We start from the raw sequence: 23,612 nt of genomic DNA, 5'->3' as shown, positions 1-23,612 counted from the left end.
CGCTTTTCATTTCAGTTTTTGTGGCTAATGCTCTGTTTTTATCTTTTTGTCCGGTCGCTGTTTCTAAAGGGGAAAATCCTATCATTGAACTCAATCGATCGGAAGTGATTTTAATTTCTTCAAACTCGAATATTCTCATCACCACATTCGCACAATAATTCATTTAAAAGCCTCACAATCACCTCAACCTCTATCTCAGGATGGCATTCCTAGTTACCTGCAGTTACCAAGACACAATGCAGTAACAACCAACACAAAGCATAACCCAGCAGCAATATCAACATGATATTCGGTAGAGTAAACACCAGCACAGTTCCTGAAGAATACAAAACCTACTACAGCCACCTCACCTCCGAGGAATGCAGTGACATCACCCTTTTTGAGCAGCTCACTAACTACTTCCTCGGTCTCACCATCGTCATCTCCTTCCTCCTCTCCACCTCTCTCAACCCTGTTGTCTTCTACTTCAACTACCATCAGAACACTAAACTCAAGCTAACTCGGCTCCTTTTCATGATGCTAGCTGTCTCAGACTTCCTTTCTAACATCTACTCCCCGCTACGTGTAGCTGCAAGTTTGTTTTCTAACGAGGTACTGCCAGCAGTTAGAAACGGGACAATAGGAGAGCAGGTAGAGTCCATGCTCTTCAAATCAACAGGTTACTCCTCAATGCTGCTAACAGCTCTCCTCTCCTGCTGTCGGTTTGTTAACGTTAAGTTTCCCTTCTGTAAAATACCCACTAAACTAATACTGGGTCTATATACTGTCATGCAGCTTGCTCTCATGATGGTATCCTACGAGATAACAGTGGGCTTCACAGACGCAGCAGAGAGGGTAAGAGAGCACAAAGTCTACTTCTTCCTCTACTGCCAGCTAGTTTACAGTCACAGTGAACCTGGGTACGCTCCTCTACTCATAGTACCTGTAGCTGCTATCCCCGCCCTGGTAGGTTTCACGGGGCTCTTCTTATCCGGCCTCACCATCTTCTTGCTCAGCAGGATGGAGACATTGTGTGAGAACTCGGCTAAGTCCTTCAGACAAGGGTGTCTAGCTATTGGGATCATGAACCTGGGTAACCTGGTGATGTCGGTGTTTTGTGTCCTTTATCAGGTGTATCAGGCCAGGTACCCTGTCATTAACTTTATAGGCTCGTGTGGTATCTACATATTGTTATCTGGACTTAACCCGCTGGTCAGGGTGTGTTTCAGTGCGGAGATTAAGGATATGATCAGGGAGAAGAGAGGGAAACTTATTGGGACTAATACTGGGTCTACCTGGATTGGAGGGAAACGTAATAACGTGGAGCTTACTACTCAACCTAACAACGTTTATCAAATAGAGCATCACGGATGAGATACATTTACCTTGTTACTAGGTATACATTTCGTTACTTAGTTACTACTAAGTTAATAGGTTACCTAGCAATTTTCGAAACGTAAAAGAGTTTGGTTTTCCTTTTTATTGTTTATTTGACGGTTATTGACTTTCTCATAATGTTAATTGTTTCTTAATATTCGCTGATTAGATACTTGGTAAGCCACGCAAATAGTTTTATTTTAAGCAGATCGTCAGGGAATTAAAGGTCAAACACCGTCCATCCCTCTACAGTCAGACCTGTTTTAGAACCGACCAAATCTAGACTAGCTATTAGACTGGATCTAGAAAAGCTCTGAACTAGCTATAGGCCGGTTTAAAAGCGGTTTAAAATCGGCTCTAGAGCGCGGTGGTTGTTATTTGACAGATAAGTGAATGTTTTACCCGAATATTTGTAATTTCTAACTGAAACTCACCGTGAATTGGATTTCCATCGTGTCGACAGGACAGAGGGCACCAAACTGCGGTTTACTAGCTACGCTGGTATCCGACCTGAGGGATTAAGTAATTAATTATCTAATTAATTATACGATTAATTTCTAATTTATTATAAATTTTATCGAATTGATCAATACTATAGTTTTAAACTTCTATAGGACAGTGGTATTGTAGAAGAGAGTTGAAGCAATATCTTTCTCAAATCCTGTAGTGATATAGTGGAATCCTCATTCATATTTCAATAAAATGTTTATAATTGTAGAGAATACTCTCTGCAACCACGTGATACCATGTTAAATTGAGTTAAACATCCCACAATTCCAATTTCCATACCCCACAACCCCAGTAAATGTAATATAATGATATGATAATATTATTAATCCTGGACTGGTTACTATGGTTATAATGGTTACTATGGTTACCACAATTCCAGACCACACAACCCCAGTAAATTTAATATAATGATATGATAATATTATTAATCCTGGACTGGTTACTATGGCTATAATGGTTACTATGGTTACCACAATTCCAGACCCCACAACCCCAGTAAATTTAATATAATGATATGATAATGTTATTAATCCTGGACTGGTTACAATGGTTACTATGGTTACTATGGTTACCACAATTCCAGACCCCACAACCCCAGTAAATTTAATATAATGATATGATAATATTATTAATCCTGGACTGGTTACAATGGTTACTATGGTTACTATGATTACCACAATTCCAGACCCCGCACAACCCCAGTAAATACAATATAATGATATGATAATATTATGGCCATAATATGATATTGGAACAGATGGTATGATCATATAATGTATGTCATCTAAAACTGCTGATTTCTCCATACTCACGGCTTCAGTGCGGGCTTGTCAAAGGTTCTAATGTAATCTTGTAAGATCGGTTCATCGTTAAAACGATCAGATAGTGGCTGTGGGTGAACTTTGTTCATCTGACAACTTTGTTCACCTAACTAGTTTACGCGTCCACAGATACATAGTTTATCCTGGCCGCAATAGGATAATAAGTTGATTAATTAGAGGTTGAAGATCGTCTTATTTGATAAATTAATTTTTGTTATGACTAATTAAATAGATTAAGAGGTGATAAGCTCTCCAGTGCAGCTGTCTTTATATGATTCAAAACTTTCATCAAATAATACAGAGTTGGGAGAAGTATACAACAAGAAAACTTGGATAAAATCAATAGCAACAAAGAATGTTTAGACTGGGAGAAGGCTCGGACTGGTTAGGGCAGGCACAAGTTGACAAGTAAAGAAGTAAGCAGACATAAGTTTGAAGAAAGTTGGGAGTTAGTTTATAAAGTTAAACTTTAGTTTAGAAAAGTATAGAATTGGAATAAGAAAGGTTGCAAAGGAAACAGTGGGTTGAGGAAAAACGATAATTTTCAAAGTTATATACGGGGACGAGCGTGCTGAATCACTCTACTCTCGATTTTCAAAATTTTTCTTAAAGTTGAAACCGACTTGAATCGATGTATTTTCGGAAGCTGATTCCGAATCACACTCATGACATAGGGTACAAATGCTCCCCTGGCAAGATATTGGCGAAAAACTGTCTCGATCACGTGATGTGACCGTATAAGGAAGTTGGTCTAATTTCTCGTCAGGGTTGGCCCGGTTAGGGTTTCAGCATATGCTTTTGTTAGGGATTGAGTTAGGGTTAGGGTTGGGGTCAGATTGGAGTGTTGGGGTTTCGAATAGTCGTTCAGGGCCAGCTAGAGAACGGGTTGAAAAAGTCACGTGACAGTCGATTGTAGAGTGATTAATCATCATCCAAACGGGGACGGACAGATAAACCGCGAATCAAAAAGAATCAAAATATCATTGTAATGAACGGTGGTTTTTGAACATGGTCATTTAATTAATTTCAGACGGATATTAAACAAATTAAAATAAAGAAGCGAAAATCGAGACACGATTCCGGGAAAAGCTAAACTAACAGTTAGCGATTATTGCAGATGAAGGATCTCTTTCATGTTCATAATCGATATTAAATGTGCATTTTATAGGGTTAATTAGCGTAAAGGTAAGTGGACAAATCACAGATTATCAGCCTAGCTGGGTGACATATAATACGGTTATTTCATGACTTTAAAAACAATCAACTAGCTAACCCCTTTCTCAATTATTTTAGACATTTCTTTATTAATAACATTCTCTGAATTCAATCAAACGTGACTTTTGATCGTACAATATCAAGAATAAAGAATAACGATGTTTGTAAGGATACGGAATAGAATCCTCTACAGATTATTGATCAAACTGTTGGTCAATTAAACGCTTGATTTCTCTTCGATTGAGTAACTTAGATGTTGTAAATTTGACACATGCCTTGAGTCAAGAAGGCAATCAAAAGAATAATCAAACGATAGAATAAGCTTCAAATAGACAACTATCCGCTCGATAAATTCAGACATTCTAAAATTTCCGAACCGTGTGAGCCGAAGTTGACAGAAGTGAACAAAAGTTAACAGGGTCAATGGTCAATTACCAGAGTTAACCTGAATGGGAACAGGTTGTATTTGTCTGCTTACAATCCTTATCTGGGAATAATTCACTTATTGCGATGGTGCGACATCTTAGCTATGAATAACAACAAAAAGTGTTTTTTTTTTACACGTGATAGCAATTAACCAATCAACTTCCACTGTTTACAATCAAACACCATAATTAAACCCCATAAATTACTAACACGTGTCAAAGAATAAGGATCACTTCCCCACCAGAATCCACATCTATGAATATCAGTAAAAAGAAGAACGTTACAGCTGTAAAGTGTACGGTAATGACGCAAGATTATCTGATGCAGAAGTATCAGAAGTAAAGCTTGAACTTTTGGCGAGACTTATTGAAATTGAATAATCCTTGTTCAGCAGTTATGATAGGACTTTTAAAAATGGAAGAGACACGGACAAAAATACGTATAAAACAAAATTGACACAATTTGACAGAGCAACATGAATAGACAAAACGAAGAGCGGCGATGTTTGTTTGGGGACTGGTACGTAACAATTAGAAACCTAGTAACCTAGTAACCTAGAAACTGGAACATATAATCTTGATTTCAGCTTAACATGAAGCCTACTTCTTAGAATTTTACAGAATTTGCAGAAGAATTAGACAGAACTATAGAAAGTTTGCACTGAATTCAGTAGTAAGGCTGCTCTGTAATAAGGCTGCACGATGAAGGACAATAAACAGTCCTTTGCAAGGCCGGATACAAGTTCAACAATTATCATTATTTCAAGATTAAGAAGGCCCTAATTATTTTAATTGACTAACAAGCGTGTTTGAAGAGTGACTAAGATAATTGTGCAACCTGCGTGTCAGGTGAGTGACATCATTATCAATGGATCATGGTTACTATGGTTACAATGGATTATACACCGACAGGAAAGATCAGACTGTAGAAAGAAGCTCAAGTAACCATAGTAACCATAGTCACAAGTGTGATTGTTGAAATAATTGCACCGATACTATCATAATTGCAGGTGTATATAATAACAATAAGCACTTTTTTATATACTACAGCGAAAACTAATTTAGTCACGCGACACAAGCTCGATGTCACGGATCAATGGAACTATTATAATTCTCATATTGCTTCACAGAGTAAATCATAATCAAAATCTTAATAAAGTAGTAACTTGTATGTGTTTTTTTCGGTTTGGCTAAATTTTAATCGTTCAAAAGTTAATGTTTAGTGCTAGGAGGCACAGTTCATGGCTATTATTGTCCAAACAAAATACAGTCAGTTCACTTACATTTTGGTAAAGCTTCAAAAGCTGACACGCTGCTACAAATTAACTTTAGTTTTGAAACTTACGCTGTTGTTATACTTATACACCACGCACGATTTTTTTCTATGGTTACTATGGTTACTATAGTTACTGTGGTTACTATGGTTACTATGGTTACTATGGTTACTATGGTTACTATGGTTACTATGGTTACCATAGTTACTATGGTTACCATGGTTACTATGGTTACTATGGTTAGTACAGGAACAAGTTCCATTATAGTTGATTAGCTAGACAAGTATAATAATGTAAAACATACTCTTCACCAGGTAATGATTCACTTTCATCATCACCATGATATAATAAATCCTCTCGATAGCGAACGATTCAAAATTCTAATCCTATCTCAAAACAAAACGAAACATCCGACATGTATGAACTAAAATGTGAATAGTAAAATCGCAGCAGTGGCACAGATCTTGCAATATGCCGGCAATGGAATACAATGTATAATTAATTATATTAATAAACCTTGATTAAGAAAAATTGTACTGGTGTAACTAGACACATTTCTCCTGAGCAGTGTAATATCTACATGAAGGTTGAATTGAATTGGATTGAAAAGTCCGTCCTGGCAAGCCAGGAAGGTACAAGTCCCCCAATAGATTCTGGTGGGGAGCAGGGACAAAAGGATTTCGCGATTATTTTGGCCAAATTTCGCGATACCGCGAAATTTAACAGGCTATACATTAAACTATACATAAAATTTGTCGCGGAGAATGGGAAATTTCGCGATTTCGTACATGCCGCGAAATCCTTTTGTCCCTGGTGGGAAGGCGAGGTTTATTTGTTTATCTGAAAGCTGACACGTAATTAAATTATGCAATTTTTCCATATGTGGTATAATCATTACAACATGTGACGTCATAAAAATATGCATCACCCCAAATATCCCATATATGCTATAATTCCATGATTGATCACGTGTTAATTTTCAGGTAAACAAGTATGTCTGCAAAATCTTCTAGGAGAACACGAACGTACTAAACTCTAAGCTGTATCAACATTAAATAATCAAAAGGAAATCGATCAACATGCATGTTGATTCCACGGATAATCATGGGCAGCTCTGGTCTGTTCTAACTTTCTAACTCTAAATTCGCGTGGTACTAGATGTTTTCCAGATTAGTGACATCCCCTAATTAGTATTCATCGTGCTACCATGCAGCTATACTACACTACTAAAGCCGCGAAAAAGCTGTCCGCTAAAAACTATCTAAATATCACAGTGTTGGCAAGCACGACCGTTGCATTTATTGTGGGTATACTATGTTCCCCATTTACTATTATACCCCCTTTACTATTATACCCCCTTTACTATTATACCCCTTTTACTATTATACCCCCTTTGGTACACGTTACAAGCCTCTTTTGTGCACGCGAAGCGTGCACTCCGGCCGGAGGCGGCGGCCGAAGGCCGCCGCCTCCAGCCGGAGTTTTCCAGGCATCAAGACTCATCGGAAGTCGTTCAGCAGATTTATTTTTAGTTCAAACCATTCTAATTTGATGTCAAAGATGACAGGAATAAAAAATAGTTATGTTCAGACTTTTAAGAAATTTGCATAAAATACTCGCCAGCACTGTTATACGAAATTCGGTAAAAAACCCAAAATCGCCATATTCAGGTGCCCTAAAAACCATGTTAAAATTGAGTTAGAGATCTGAAATTTTTCAGGGCGTCTAGACGTTGACCAAATTGACTGCAAAAAAAGTTTCAGGTTTCAGGAGCATCGGGAAATGGGTTTTCTAGAACCCCTTGTTTTACGACAGATTGTCGGGACATATACATACATACAGATATACATATATATTCAGGGACAGACGCTTTGCCAGTCAATTGTAGCCTGTATTTAAGTGTCCATAGATTCAAAAGTATAAAAGATACAGCCATTTCCGACCACAGGTCTTGAAAATAATTGTTTACACTTTAGTTTACATTGTATAAAAATTTTATTTGACGTCATAAACACCCCTTGATGACGTCATCAAGTTAACCGTTTTTAAAACTTGATTTTTGACAAAGTAATAACTTTTAAAATTAATTTTAACCCATTAAGGAGTAATTTTATTCAAAATCTGAGGAAATTTTCACCTTAGATAATTGTTCAAGCATTCTGAAAATCTACCGGAAAGTTTTTCTAGCTTGCTCCTTCATAAAGATATTTGTCATTGAAGTTTGTGCTTTTTTGAAGAATTATTTTATAAAAACGTCAATTTTGCGATTTAGTATTCTTTGGTGTTGGGCCATTCCTTGGGTTGTGGAGCTCAGTTCTGCTTCCTATAGGTATAAATTGTGCATTAGGCTAGTTTTAAAGTTGAAAATCGAAAAGTTGCACACGTGGGGACACGCCCAAATTGATAGAAAATTGCTAAAATCACTGAAAATTGCTGTTTTCGTCATTTTCTGTCAACTTGAGAATGCCGTTGTGATTACAGTTCTTCTTGAAATACTTTGAAACTTTGCATGCTTATCAAACTATATATAAAACAATTACATGCAAAAATTTACGGCGATTCAATATTGGATGCGCATGCAACGTCCGCTCAAAGTTTGCACGTGCGAAAGGTGAGAATTTTGCTCATTCGTGATTTCCAACAAATTTTGCTTTGCCACGACAGTTTAATGTCATTATATATGAATTTAATATCAACTTGAATGAGTATTAAGTGGTATATTCAGTCAGTGATGGACCGATATGCTTACCTAAACACAAGGAAATGTTTTTAAAGGAAAAATTTCGAAATCGTTGAAACATCCTCCTTATTATAATGAAAATATCAGTTTATATTTCGACTTTATAAAGTACCCTGACATTATAATCAAAAAGAGATGATATTTGACCAAAACCCATAATCATGGGTAGAGTGGACCGCTGCCAGTGTCTCTCTTTCCCAAACAAAAGGAAATGATATTAATTTGATTGACCGTTCTCAAATGCAAAATGATACCGAGAATGAAATCGGTCGCTCGCTTTTCCCATTCATTTACAATTGTAATAGATTAAGAAGAACTACTCAAAGCAGGCAGCTGTACTCGGCAATAAAGATTCAATAAACTTCAGCTAATGCAATAAGTGATAACTACCACCCTTACCCCGAAATACTAGGTATCGACCCGAACGCAACCCAAAGAGATTTTTACAGCATCTGATTGACATGTAATCAATCGAAAATTATTACAATTCGTAAGCCGTGAATGAATGGGAAAAGCGAGCGACCGATTTCATTCTCGGTATCATTTTGCATTTGAGAACGGTCAATCAAATTAATATCATTTCCTTTTGTTTGGGAAAGAGAGACACTGGCAGCGGTCCACTCTACCCATGATTATGGGTTTTGGTCAAATTTATATATATATAATATATAAAATTATCATAGAAATGCATTGAGAGGCCAGATTGTGGTGACTGTTGTATGGAATTATTATTTATTTGGCTTCTTTTGGATACAATTGAATCTATTCTTGGGACGAAACTAGGTTTTTGGATTGAAGACTTGTCATGATAATTCGATATTGCAGCAACGAAATAAATTGTTCGTGTTTTGAGGCCGAAAGATCAGATAGCAAGCAGGAGATTACAATTCGCAGTAGAAGATTCAAACTTCGCGGTGAATTTGCGGCTGAAAATCGGAAATTCGCGGCAAAATGTTAAATATTTGCGGTGCTAGATTACAAAATAGTAAATTATACATAACATCATACATAACACTAATTAAACCTTTTTTGGTTGGACCCTCGATTTGTCTTCAAACTATGAAAATGTATAATAAATATTTCGACAGTACGCACTTTCGAAAAGATTCGCTTTTTCTTTTTGAGATTTCTTTCAATTTGGTAAAGTCTGTCACTGTAGTAGTTTTAGTCATTTTTCAAGGTTTTTGACTGATATTTTTACTTAAAACTGATATCAATCCATATAAAAAGCCCTCTAAAGGATTATATAATTGAACAATAGATGACGAAGTTACAAACCAAATAAGGTCGAGAGAAGCAGAAATTTTCACGGTGGACAAATATGTACATGCTACCAATCACACAAAAGCACAAGTCTTGAGATATCGTTCCAAAAATTCTTGTGAGTGTAGCTGATGATCATGTCCAAGTTTTTGAAACCGGATTTATCTCAATTTTGAGATTTAAGGTACGAAATATGGCCTCAAAGGTCTTAGTAAGATAAAATATTCATGTAAAAAAGGGCCAAAAATGGCAAATTTAACTTTAAGGCTTAAAATACCTATTATAACTCTAAGTGTCAGTTTTTTAAAAAATACTTTATACAGAATCGTAATCAGCTTGACGAGACAAAACTTTTTCTTAAAATTTGTGCAATGGGATTGTGCAGTACATGTACAGCAATACTAAGGTAATGGGACTACTACAGACCCTCTACCGGCCAAACCTTGTTAACGAAGTCGCAGTCAAGGTTTAGTGAACGGTAGTTAAAGTAGTCTTGAGAAATGAGTAAAGGGGATTGTGTTCGAGCTAGAAATTTATTTAATTTTTTTTCTTTTTACATGAATATCAATGAGACCTTTGAGTTTGACCATGAGTCAAAATATCATGGTTATATAAGATGGATGTAGTGAATTCAAAAAAGAACATTTCGTAATAGTTTTCTGAAGAAATTTCGTAATAGTTTTTTGAAGAAAAGACCGATTTAAGCCATTAGCAAACAATTAATCTATTTTGGTTCTTTGTGTTCGATTTGAATCAGATAATCTCTAGATTCTGAAAGCTTTCTTTGTCTCTTTAGTACGAGAAATTCTTCTCGTACTAAATTATTTGAGAAGAATTTCTTCAATAATTTAGTTGCAGCGTGCCACATGGCTATCTAAACTGCAAACCCTACCCATTTGCGAAAAGACCGATTTAAGCCATTATCAAACATTTAATCTATGTTGGTCCTTTGTGTTCGATTTGATTCAAATAATCTCTAGATTCTGAAAGCTTTGGGATGATGATTAATCAGTAATCACTCTACACTCGACTGTCACGTGACTTTTTCAACCCGTTCTCTAGCTGGCCCTGAACGACCATTCGAAACCCTAACCCTCTAGTCTGATCCCAACTCCTACACTAACCCAATCCCTAACAAAAGCATATGCTGAAACCCTAACCCTAAAGAAAAATTCGACCAACTTCCTTCCACGGTCAAATCACGTGATCAAGACAGTTTTTCGCCAATATCTCGGCAGGGGAGCATTTTAACCCGGCCCTATGTCATGGGATTGGGGGTGATTCTGAATCAGCGTCCGAAAATACATCGATTCAAGCTGGTTTCAACTGTCGGGGGCAGGGACAAAAGGATTTCGCGATTATTTTGGCCAAATTTCGCGATACCGCGAAATTTAACAGGCTATACATTAAACTATACATAAAATTTGTCGCGGAGAATGGGAAATTTCGCGATTTCGTACATGCCGCGAAATCCTTTTGTCCCTGGTCGGGGGCCCTTTTAGAACAATCTCGAAGATCGACCGTAGAGTGATTTAGCACGCTCGAAAGCTTTGTTCTCTCTTTCAAAATTTGATGGTTGGTAAGAGTTTCAAATAATCGATTTGGAGCAAAGCCATTTAAATCTTTTTTTCTCCGATAATAAATTGATGACATCAAGTCTTGAAAATTATTCGAGAAGAATTTCTCGAATAATTTATTTGCAGCGTGCCACATGGCTATCTAAACTGCAAACCCTAACCATTGCTAAAATGGGCAGGTTTTGCAAATGTATCCAGAATGATAAAGCCTGCAGCGTTAATTGGTTTTACAGGTCAAAGTCGCGACTTCGCGACGTTCCTCAAACCTATATTTTCACTTATTCTTAACGTTGCGAAACAATCTTGGCCTTGCCTATTGAAGGTACTGCCGACATGCAATTCCAAGAAATGATTTCCTTCCCCGCATTTTTTTTCATATTTGGAAGTGGCTCAAAAACTGAAATATTTTTACGAACTTGTTGTTGGATTGACCATCCCATATTTTTTCGTCGAAATTGTGTAAAATACATAACAGGGGTTTTGCTGCATAAGCAGATAAGCGTTCAAAAACTATCGGGGGCACTTTTAGAAAAATTTCAAGGTTCCATATGCATACTTGCATAGAGTGATTTATAGTACGCTCGGTTCATTCAATAATACCTTTATGCAAGTTTCGAATGGAGTTAACAGATTTGACGTAAAGCTTTTGATCTGCAAAGAACAAAGGGGTTAAATGCTACCGCAACGCATTTTATACCACTACATAAAGCTCAAATTGTTTGAAATGATACTCATATTTTGCGATCTTACTTACTGACTAAAGGGGATCCCAGGAGAGATGATACGAGTGTTACGACTGTGTTTCCTCCTACAACTCCTCCTTGAGAGGGGTACCACTTGTGAGACTGAGGTGATAGAGTTCTACAACTTCCTGCAGCTGGCATGTAAAAACACTTCCTCCTTGGTGATGAAATGCCCGTTCTCCAGCGAGACATACTTCCTGAGAACCACGTACCTGGGACGGTTGAGGCAGGTGACAGTTAATGGAACCTGCTCCAATGACCCCATCTCTTACCAGGCTTGTGGACTGAGGGGATACTCTGATTTCCTTAACTTCCGGAAAACCACCGACTCATTCTACCAGGAAAAACACAGGACTCTCTGTGGGTTCGTTTGTGATCCAATGAAGCAGAGTATGTTGGCGCCTGGTCAGATCTGGTACATCCCCAATTCGAGTAAGTATGGCATGTACACAGACACTATGAGTAGAGGGAGCTGGTTAAAGTTCTGCGATGGAACGGAGGACTGCAAAAACATTGAAATAGACGAGGAAGACTGCTCTAACGACATGTATACCATGAGGACGGGCGGGGAGTTCGAGGCGAGTAAGATCTGTGACGGTGAGTGTCAAATTGTTAATTTCTTTGATAACTACTGTGAAGATGAGGCTTATTGTAACGGATTCACGTACGGGATTTATTGTGATGCCGATACCAGGTATATTTCACCCATGTACATGAGATGTAATCAGTTGTCCTGTGATGAAGAGAGTACTGGGGTGAGTCTGTGCGATCAAGAGAACATTACAGCCTGTACTAGGGGAGGTTTGGTGGTTCCCCTTATCAACTCAACTCGCTGTTCTACCTTCTCAGATACACCAATGTGTGATAACGGGCTGGATCAGACCAACTGTTCAGACCCTTCCAGAGTGGTCCTCAGTTGTGAAATTAACGGCTATATTTCCACAGTATCCAGAACTGCTGTGTGTACCAAACAGAGCAGGTTTCTCCCTCAACTCTGTGATAATGGACTGGACAAGCTATGTGTGGAGACGAGTATTTCCTGTTTGCTACACAAACACCAGCTGTGTGACGGAAGGGTGGACTGTCCTGATAATACTGATGAATTGGGAGCTCCTTGTCTTAAGAGAACTGTCTGCACCTGCACCAGACCCTTCAGTTTGGATACTAGTTCAATAAATGTAGTGAATTTTCCTCTTGTGTGGGTTAATGATGGTGTGGAGGACTGTCAGGGTGGTGAGGACGAGAGTGAACAGTGGCCTACTTGTGGATCCGGAATTACCAGGAGGTACAGGGAGATGGAAGAGATGTGCAGTGAAGTGTATCTCTGTGCTTCAGGCTCATTTGTAGAGTTACCAAGTTTGTGCGACAAAGTGGAGACGTGTGGTAACGAGATCAGGGTGTGTCAGATCTCCAGTAACACAATTAGCACCTCTAACAGAGTGGTCTCAATTGAAGGATCCATCACCACTCCTAAAGTTGTTATCTTCCCAAGTTGCCTGGATGGTCTCATAGAAATCCAAAGGTCCCAAAACTCACTCTGTAGAACGGTATCATTCAAGCTTGAGAACTATGAGTTCTTGGGTAAAACTAGTTCAACAGAAGTAGCAGCTCCCGGGAGACGGCTCAGCTGTGACTATATGTTTGGTGAAGCTTATGTTTATCTGAGCTGTACTGGTCAGTGTGTCAACTCTAGCTGTCCTCTTACTAAACCAATACAGCACAGTTCCTGTGCCAACCAGTTCCCCGGTAGGATATACTCTATCAGGAGCAATTCAGAGATCACCTTCGCAGTTAGATCCAGGGATAATCTCTACCATAACGACTTCTTTGTGTGCGATAACAGCAACTGTGTTCCTTTTGAACATGTATGTAACCTGATTGACAACTGCGGAGATGGTTCGGATGAGAGACAATGTACCAACAATTTCCTCTGCGTTTCTCAGGACTATCTTGCTCTGTCCCAGAAATGTGACGGTAGTATCGACTGTCCCGACACGTCTGACGAGTGTAATGATGAGTGTGGGAGACAGATAATCAACAAGATTTATTTAAAGATCACCGCAGCGGTGATCGGAATACTAGCCATGGCTCTAAACTTTGTTACTATGTCACAGTCACTGTTTGGAAAATGGGAGAGTAAACATGTAAATTCGGTGACGAACAAGATCTTTATTGTGCTGATAGGATTGGGAGACCTCCTGACGGGAGTGTACTTGGTTGTTTTGTCTGGACTTGACATTCATTACGGCGAGACGTTCTGCGTATTTCAGGTAGAGTGGTTGACCAGCAAAGTCTGCAGCCTGATAGGGGTGGGCAGCACTATAGGTTCCCAGATTTCACTTCTCTCCATGACAGCATTGAGTATCATCCGCTACCGCTCTGTTAACTCTTTTACAGCTCCTAGAAATGTGAGTTGTAGATTCTGGGTTAAGATGTCTCTGATCTGTGCGGTGATATTTTTGGCATCAGTAACGATAGCGGTCCTGCCTCTTCTGCCAGTCATGGAGGATTTCTTTGTGAACGGCCTGGTGTATGACCGACACATCCGACTTTTTGTTGGAAGTAAAAGTAAAACCGCCCATTTCAGTATCTTTCAGGAATACTTTGGTCGGATGAAGAAGAAGGTATTAAAATGGTCTGTGATAAATGAGCTAGTAGACACAATGTTCTCACGAGATCATGGTGGGATAAGGCGACATCCTCTCAGATTTTATGGAAATGACCCAGTCTGTCTGTTCAAATATTTCGTAACTAACGAGGATCCTCAGCGATTCTTTGTCTGGTCAGTTTTATTACTGAACTTTATTTGCATATTCGTAATAACCTTCTCTTATGTCCTGATAAACTTATCAGCTGTACCCTCTTCAAACCTAGTCGCTGATGATAGGTCTAAGAAGTGTCTCCGCAAACGACACAGGAAAATGCAGAGGAAGATCGCAATATTAATAACGACCGACCTGGTATGTTGGTGTCCTTTCTTAGCTATCTGCCTTCTGCACTCGTTTGAAGTACTAGATGCCACTCCGATGTACTCTTATTTTTCAATAATTGTTTTGCCCATAAACTCTGCCATCAATCCGGTGCTTTACAATGAGACTATAAATTCGTCGCTTCACGAAGCGGTCAAAAACTTTAAAAACACTTGGAGTAAAACCTTGAATTCTGTAAGCGTAATTGTACGAAGGCCAAGGCATGGTCAGAATGTTATTGTGGAAACTATAGAGATGGATGTTATGAGTGAAAGTAAGGTAAATAAACCAACACTTAATCACTTCAAGTCACTCAATTTCATAAAATCACCTGATCACTCACTAATTTTGTTACAATAGGTTACGATCATTTTGCACCAACACTACTAACCTGCTTAACTTTATCAGGCTTGATCGACGGCTTCAATGAATTGACAGCCATGCAGATATCGGACCTAGTCTTACTTACAACTATGTAACAACTTCACCCCTCAGGTCGGAACTAGCAAAGAGCGCGATATGGACCGTCTCCAGTCTCCAGTCTCCAGTCTCCAGTCTCCAGTCTCCAGTCTCCTGAGCACAACTGTAACGACGTCTCTCCCGACCTGCCCTCATTGTCAGTATATTTATTCATAACTACCGATTTTGCTGCACTACCGCCGGGATTTTGCTGCACTGGCAAGACCGGTATTGTGATAATGTTAATTAAATTATCACCATTAAGAGCGTGCTTTATCAAATAGTGATCTGACTGTTGTGGTTGTGTTTCTTATAGTACCATTAAGTAAGCATGATACATATAGCCCCATATATGATATAAGCGGTTCATAATCTAAGCAAACTCTCTCGTAGGTGATGACATGGGTGTTGCAATACCAAAAGATCTGCCGAAAACAACAACTACGGATTTTAACCAGCTTCTGACAATCCCAAGAAGCTGACTATCCGCTTCACTCTTTATCCGATTGTTACGGTAGCGAAGAAGTCCATGACTCAACAGCGGAAATGTTGAAACAGTTCTTATTAAACTCAGAACAATCGTCTGAACTCTGCATCTGGAAATGAAATTAAGTGAACAGAAGAAAGCCTGAAAGCATGTTCGCGCTAAAATACCTTTCAGCTCAGAGACCTTGACTGATTTAAGAAACATACTCTTTGCAGCTTTTGCTTTACATGAAACCAGTTTTTTAGATTTTAGCACTTTGCTGTTGAAAAGATTTGTATGCAGTTGCCTTGTAATTCAACTTTTATATATCTGTACAGAATTCAAGAACACATTTTTTGTTACTGTTAAACAAAAAAAGCTGAATTACAGATATTTGATTATAGGGATAAGAGAGAAAATGACATAAAATACACATACACGATCATAAAAAATAGTGTTTTAATAACCACACATTTCCTTACCTGCTCTTTATTTACAAACGTGATCAAAATAACAAATCTGTTAAAAAAAGGTTGATAATGGTCTCATATAATCATTAATCATGATATGATCTCAGTGACAATATTCGATGTTATTAAGTTTAACAAGGTTCTGAGACCATAATTGCAATGCGGCCCCTAGAAACTTGAATCTATATGTAAATTTCTTGATGCATATTAAGGAACTACTTATCAACGCGAATAAATACTGTAAATAGCACTGACATCAGATTAAATGATTATTATTTGTTTCAAGCACCAGATAATAATTCCAGGGCGTCCACGGACGCCTGGACGGCAGACGCCCTCAATAGCTGCCTCTGCATTGACTAACGAGCCTCTTAATACAATATCAGAGCTCGACCGGGATCCCGGCCGGGATTTGGCTTTTTTTTTCGGTCCCGGTCCCGGCCGGGATAACCGTTTTGGCCGGGATATTAGCCGGGATTTTTAAAACAGAATTTCGATCTTTTTAATCCAATTTAGCTTCAAATTCATATTTTTTTTACTTTGACTTAGACAAATGAAACGACTGTTAAGAATCGAACTAATCAAAATGAAAATCGAAACTCGAAGGATTGATTTAGCGGCCAGGTAGCGCAGTTGGTTAGAACGCCTGTCTTACAATCGTTAGGTTGCGAGTTCGAAACCCACTGACTGCCTGGTCGTGGGGTGAGCGTCGTCGACGTTCAGCTAAGGATCATGAGTGGTCTATGCAGCCCCCCGGTCTACTCAGCCGAATACTCGAGAAATCGGGTGTGAGGGTTAAATGAGGAGCTGCACATTGCAGCAAAGTCTCGGACGAAGAAAGTATGGTACACACTACCTTAACCGTCACTGGCCAAAAAGATCCTTCGGCTTCCTGTAATTGGCTGGTTGCACTTGTGTAACATTGTGGCTGTTGGAATACACCGAAGTAAAATAAGTGTCTAGATAAAAAAAAAAAAAAAATTAGATTTCAGGCTCATCTTCATCCGAAGATATGTATCATGAATGAACTTGTAGTTAGTACTTATTAGATTGGTCAATGGACCCTTTGTACGAAGGTTCCATTTCAACATAGAAATATCCTGAAAATTCCGGTCCCGGTTCCGGCCGGGATTGTAGGTTTACAACCTACCAGGACGCGCGCCGAGTTGGACTCGTCGACGGTCCTATGGAACAGATATTTTACGAGTATCACCCGTGGCCGTTAAGGCCGGGATTAAGCTGATCCCGATCCCGGCCGGGATTTCAGTTTCATCCCGGTCCCGCGGTCCCGGCCGGGACAAAATTCCGATCCCTGCACAATACACACCCGAAAGAAAGTATATTATCCAAAACTGAACTTACCTTACGAGCTTAACAAGTCCAAACAAGAAATTGTGGATTTGTTTGGATTTACTAAAAGGAACGATTATAGATTATGACTGAACATTTCATCGGACTTAGTTCCGACATAGTAGTAGTAGTAGTAGTAGTGAACATTTCAGTATTTAGCATCACGTGGCAGATGTTCCGTTTTTCACTGGCTGCTCGCCAAGGAAGAACCGCCTTTTTGTGTTACGTCGTAACACGAGTTACGATGTATCCTCACACTAGCCATATATTGATCGTTAGGAGACAATGTTGCGAATATATTACGGGCACTGAGGGTTTCTGTCCAACTCACGGCTCACCTTCATGACTGTAAATCAAAACTGACCGAATTATGAGAAGAAAATATAAAATTGACTTTTGGTAAATTCCATTAAGTTTAACGAACCTTAAAATTAAAGTGAAATGTTCTCCGTTGCACACTTATGGTCGATACTATTAAACCCTAGATAACGTTAAACTCGTCTGACGTTGAAAGCTGTTTATAATATTATTTATTTTGCAATCTTACTTCTGATCAGGGCTCCTTGGTCGCAGTGAAAATGAACTCCGATTATTTTGATATAGCTAAAAGGATTTAATGATCGAACCTTTCTGCAGAGGAGTAAATAATGCCTAAATGTCCGATATAATCACTTTAAATTCCTTAATAAAGATTATTAATCTTACACTGGACTCACGTCAGTCGTATTTGACAAGGCGTGAACACTCCTAGTATACCTCAACAAGCAAATCTAATAAACACCACATTACCACTATTATACACCACGTGTACATCACGTGTACATCACCTGTACATCACTAATCCTTCACCAAACCAGAACACTTGTGGGCGCCAAATAGCTGTTGATGACATCTTTTTGTCACCGCACGGTGACGCGGATTCTGTTGCCAGATAACCAACCGTAAACCGGGACAACCGGTCGTTTTTAGCGATTACAATGTAAATTACGAACACTTGTGGCTATTTTAATGTAACCATGAATCAGTAATCTCTGCAGTAGACCGTAGACGGTATGTTAATGAATTCCTTCCGCAAGAATCAATTTAATTTCAATGATATAAACGGCATTGTGGTTTAATCCATTAAATTAAGATTTGTACACTTGAAACTGTATCCAGTTGAATACATATATTGCTTGGAGCCAGAATAATTAATGTTTTATTGTAAACTAACGAAAGACTGCTGATGAATATTTGCTGATTTCAATTTGTCGTAGACTAAGCAGAGATACTGTGTAAAGAGGCAGGTATTAATAATAAGGTCGATTGGGGGGGGGGGGGGGGGGTGGGGGAAGGTAGTGGTGGTCGGTGGTGGTGGTAAACTTCTTAATAACGTCAGTGGCCTGGTAATCATAGTTGGTTCGTGCGCACTAAACCAACTTTTAGTTTTAAAACCGAACACATTTTACGCACAAATTTTTTTTAACGCACTTTTAAATCTGTTTCTAACAAATCAGTGCGTGGGCACGGAAAAAGTGGAGAAACTTGTATATATCCACGGTAATCTGCGCAATATCAGTGCATCTGAAAAGACTGGTGTAGCTGCACGTGCATTTTTAAATTCGTAAACCTCGTAATGTAAAGGCAGACGCACGTAACGCACTTTACCGCACTTATACGCACGAACAAATCTTCACGAACTAAACGCACTTTTCCTTGAAAAGCAACGCACGAACCAACTATGCTGGTAACCATTTACCACCTATGGTCACATACAAGGCAGAACTTAATTGGTAGTACATCGAGATTCTAGACCTCCTCTTAAATTCTGAAGAAAGCTCTAGCTAGAACTTCGTGTGTGGTGTGATTTTTACGGGCACCGTGTGCTTTGGTAGGCTTCATAATCGGTAAAGGTCGAGGTATGCTGTTTTTGCTATTTTGATCGTAAAATAGTCAAACACTCACATAGTATTAAGAAAACGTTGGTAGCGCTTTAGGCTTTTAGAGTATCAAATGTTGACGCCGATTTCATTAATACACGATATTTACGATTAAAAATACTGACAAAAAAGGGGAGGACTAAACAACACACGTATTAGCACAAAATTTGGGCACAAAATTTTGAACAGCCCCAAACTAATCCTTTGCGACGAACTAAACAATTTATAAACTTTTCTAACCATTTAAACTACACTGTGTTTAAAGGAAGCTGTCCCTAAACTAATTAGTCATTCTAAAATGGATTTTAATGGTGACACACGAACAATGGACACACAATAAAGCGTAATGTCTAGGTTTCTATAAGGTGAAACTTCCAGTTTCTAGGGTCAAATTAAAATTGATATATATACTAGTCTAGAATATTGAAAATCCAAATTCCTGATAAACGGGCGGTATTCCTTTAACAACAACATAACTGAATAGTGAACTCGTATTTAAACTAAGTTATAACTTAGTTTAAACAACTTGTTATCTTATCTAAGTATCGTTGACATATAGGCGTATGTTAAAGAAAAGGTTTTATACATGATATCATAGACTGCAAAAATAGATTTGCTCGCATATTGAAAGCTGAACAAGAACTGATGATTTTCTTTAACTAACTACTCCTTCCCTTGTTAAAATAAGAAACTCACTAATAGTAATAATCAAAATCTTAGAAAATTGTCTTCGTTGACATCTAGAAAAGTGTTAAACTTAAAGGAGGCATCTTACCTAATATCATCACAATTATTACAGATCTGAATTATAGTTTGTACTAGTTGTCGCCATCCAGCGCTAGTTGTCGCGTTTACACTATCGCAAAAGAACCCTGGTAGGGATCAGTTATAATCCACAGCTGCTGTGTTGACACTTGGCACCGATTAACATAATATTATCAGCTGTCTGTATTGCAACCGATCAAAGCTCAGAATCAGAATTAAGTGTTATGAAAAATTGAAGAGGGAGGAGAAGAGGGAGAAGAAGGGAGGAGAAGAAGGAGGAGAAGATGGAGGAGGAGAAGAGGGAGAAGAGGGAGAAGAAGAGGGAGGAGAAGATGGAGGCGAAGAAGGAGGAGAAGAGGGAGAAGAAGAGGGAGGAGAAGAGGGAGGAGAAGAGGGAGGAGAAGAGGGAGAAGAAGAGGGAGGAGAAGAGGGAGGAGAAGAGGGAGAAGAAGAGGGGGGAGAAGAGGGAGGAGAAGAGGGAGAAGAAGAGGGAGGAGAAGAGGGAGAAGAAGAGGGAGGAGAAGAGGGAGGAGAAGAGGGAGGAGAAGAGGGAGGAGAAGAGGGAGGAGAAGAAGGAGAAGAAGAGGGAGGAGAAGAGGGAGGAGAAGAGGGAGAAGAAGAGGGAGGAGAAGAGGGAGGAGAAGAAGGAGAAGAAGAGGGAGGAGAAGAGGGAGGAGAATAGGGAGAAGAAGAGGGAGGAGAAGAGGGAGGAGAAGAGGGAGAAGAAGAGGGAGAAGAAGAGGGAGGAGAAGAGGGAGGAGAAGAAGGAGGAGAAGAGGGAGGAGAAGAGGGAGGAGAAGAGGGAGGAGAAGAGGGAGGAGAAGAGGGAGAAGAAGAGTGAGGAGAAGAGGGAGGAGAAGATGGAGGAGAAGAGGGAGAAGAAGAGGGAGGAGAAGAGGGAGGAGAAGAGGGAGGAGAAGAGGGAGGAGAAGAGGGAGGAGAAGGGAGGAGAAGAGGGAGGAGAAGGAAGAGGAGAAGGGGGAGGAGAAGAGGGAGGAGAAGAGGGAAGAGAAGAGGGAGGAGAAGAGGGAGAAGAAGAGGAAGGTGAAGAGGGAGGAGAAGAGGGAGGTGAAGAGGGAGGAGAAGAGGGAGGAGAAGAGGGAGGAGAAGAGGGAGGAGAAGAGGGAGGAGAAGAGGGAGGAGAAGAGGGAGGAGAAGAGGGAGGAGAAGAGGGAGGAGAAGAGGGAGGAGAAGAGGGAGGAGAAGAGGGAGGAGAAGAGGGAGGAGAAGAGGGAGAAGAAGAGGAAGGTGAAGAGGAAGGTGAAGAGGGAGGAGAAGAGGGAGAAGAAGAGGGAGGAGAAGAGGGAGGAGAAGAGGGAGAAGAAGAGGGAGAAGAAGAGGGAGAAGAAGAGGGAGGAGAAGAGGGAGGAGAAGAGGGAGGAGAAGAGGGAGGAGAAGAGGGAGGAGAAGAGGGAGGAGAAGAGGGAGGAGAAGAGGGAGGAGAAGAGGGAGGAGAAGAGGGAGGAGAAGAGGGAGGAGAAGAGGGAGGAGAAGAGGGAGGAGAAGAGGGAGGAGAAGAGGGAGGAGAAGAGGGAGGAGAAGAGGGAGAAGAAGAGTGAGGAGAAGAAGAAGGAGGAGAAGAGGGAGAAGAAGAGGGAGGAGAAGAGGGAGGAGAAGAGGGAGGAGAAGAGGGAGGAGAAGGGAGGAGAAGAGGGAGGAGAAGGGGGAGGAGAAGGGGGAGGAGAAGAGGGAGGAGAAGAGGGTGGAGAAGAGGGAGAAGAAGAGGGAGGAGAAGAGGGAGGAGAAGAGGGAGGAGAAGAGGGAGGAGAAGAGGGAGAAGAAGAGGGAGGAGAAGAGGGAGGAGAAGAGGGAGAAGAAGAGGGAGGAGAAGAGGGAGGAGAAGAGGGAGGAGAAGAGGGAGGAGAAGAGGGAGGAGAAGAGGGAGAAGAAGAGGGAGGAGAAGAGGGAGAAGAAGAGGGAGAAGAAGAGGGAGGAGAAGAGGGAGGAGAAGAGGGAGGAGAAGAGGGAGGAGAAGAGGGAGGAGAAGAGGGAGGAGAAGAGGGAGGAGAAGAGGGAGGAGAAGAGGGAGGAGAAGAGGGAGGAGAAGAGGGAGGAGAAGAGGGAGGAGAAGAGGGAGGAGAAGAGGGAGGAGAAGAGGGAGGAGAAGAGGGAGGAGAAGAGGGAGGAGAAGAGGGAGGAGAAGAGGGAGGAGAAGAGGGAGGAGAAGAGGGAGAAGAAGAGGAAGGTGAAGAGGAAGGTGAAGAGGGAGGAGAAGAGGGAGGAGAAGAGGGAGGAGAAGAGGGAGGAGAAGAGGGAGAAGAGGGAGAAGAAGAGGGAGGAGAAGAATAATAGATAAGAAGATAATACTAATAATAAGAAAATAGAGCAGCTTGTGGGAAATTGTAGCGGGACTGTCGGTAAAGTTATAAGAACTAATCACAATAAACATCACGTTATATATCACGTTATATATCACGCTGTTTCTTAGCAAGCACCTTCTTTTAGAGATTAATCAATCTTGTTGTAAAACATAAAATGTCAACATGAACATGCACAAAATACAAAATATCTTCCTGGCCGAAATACTCTACAAAGCAAATACATGCCGACCTCGAGCTGATAGATTTCAAGCTGGTGAGTGGTGAAGAAGTTGTTCAAATTTAAAAACAAGTCAGCAGGTTGGACGAAACAATTTGGCCGTTGCGTGAACAATTTTTTAAGTTTGAATGAAAATAAAAATATTTTTCGGGACGGAGGTATTTTTGTCGCTAAAACTAAGTTCTTAAGTTATTCGAAACTTGAGAAGCTTCTTGCTCACAAAAAAATTTAAACGTTTCTTGTGGATTCATTCCGTGCATCTTATTTTCTGAATTTTTGTTCTTTTTACATGTATAAATCTTATGGATAGGAGTAGCTATAAGTTGTAGCTATAAGTTGTTCAATCTTGTAAATGTTTTTCAGTGCATCATCAGGAACTGTTTGAGATATATTTGTTTAACTCCAGACCATAACAAAGAGTTTTGAGTCAATTCGATCAAACACAAGTTGATTGTTCCTAATCTACTTAGTTTGCAGCTTCTATAATATGATATTTAGAATTTGTGCAGCCTAGCTATTGGTCTAAATATAATATTCTAAGATAATAAGTAATTTGACTGACAACTCAAACTTACTGTAATCAAGTCATATTATACCGTGAAAGATTACAAGGTTTTCTACTGATGAAGCCTTGTATTGTAAAACAAGTAAACATAGCACGACGAAATCAAATAAACAACTAGATTTGCTCAAAGTAAAACGTGAAGTCTCCACTCTCTTCAAAGTAAATAAGAATTAAATCCTGTCATATA

At 39.7% G+C, this 23,612-nt stretch overlaps 1 protein-coding gene across 3 annotated transcripts in view; it reads right to left on the bottom strand.

Annotated features, from left to right (window-relative positions):
• Positions 1-23,612, bottom strand: part of LOC134821753 (calmodulin-like) — a 104,362-nt gene that overhangs the window by 77,122 nt on the left and 3,628 nt on the right. For 2 of the 3 annotated variants that reach the window (XR_010161044.1, XM_063832499.1), the window contains exon 3: positions 1,791-1,866. Coding sequence is in view for 2 of the 3 variants with exons in the window: in XM_063832499.1 (XP_063688569.1) it covers positions 1,791-1,866 (76 nt within the window). In the remaining variant the exon portion in view is untranslated. Of the gene's footprint in view, positions 1-1,790; positions 1,867-2,678; positions 2,833-23,612 lie in introns of those variants that run through there. The other variant, XM_063832502.1, reaches the window with a different exon arrangement.

Source organism: Bolinopsis microptera, chromosome 10 (genome assembly GCF_026151205.1).
Source record: "Bolinopsis microptera isolate Bmic1 chromosome 10, MBARI_Bmic_1.0, whole genome shotgun sequence".
NCBI classification, from domain to species: Eukaryota; Metazoa; Ctenophora; class Tentaculata; order Lobata; family Bolinopsidae; genus Bolinopsis; species Bolinopsis microptera.
The sequence above is the reverse complement of the archived record's forward strand: the minus strand, read 5'-3'. Positions and strand labels throughout refer to the sequence as shown.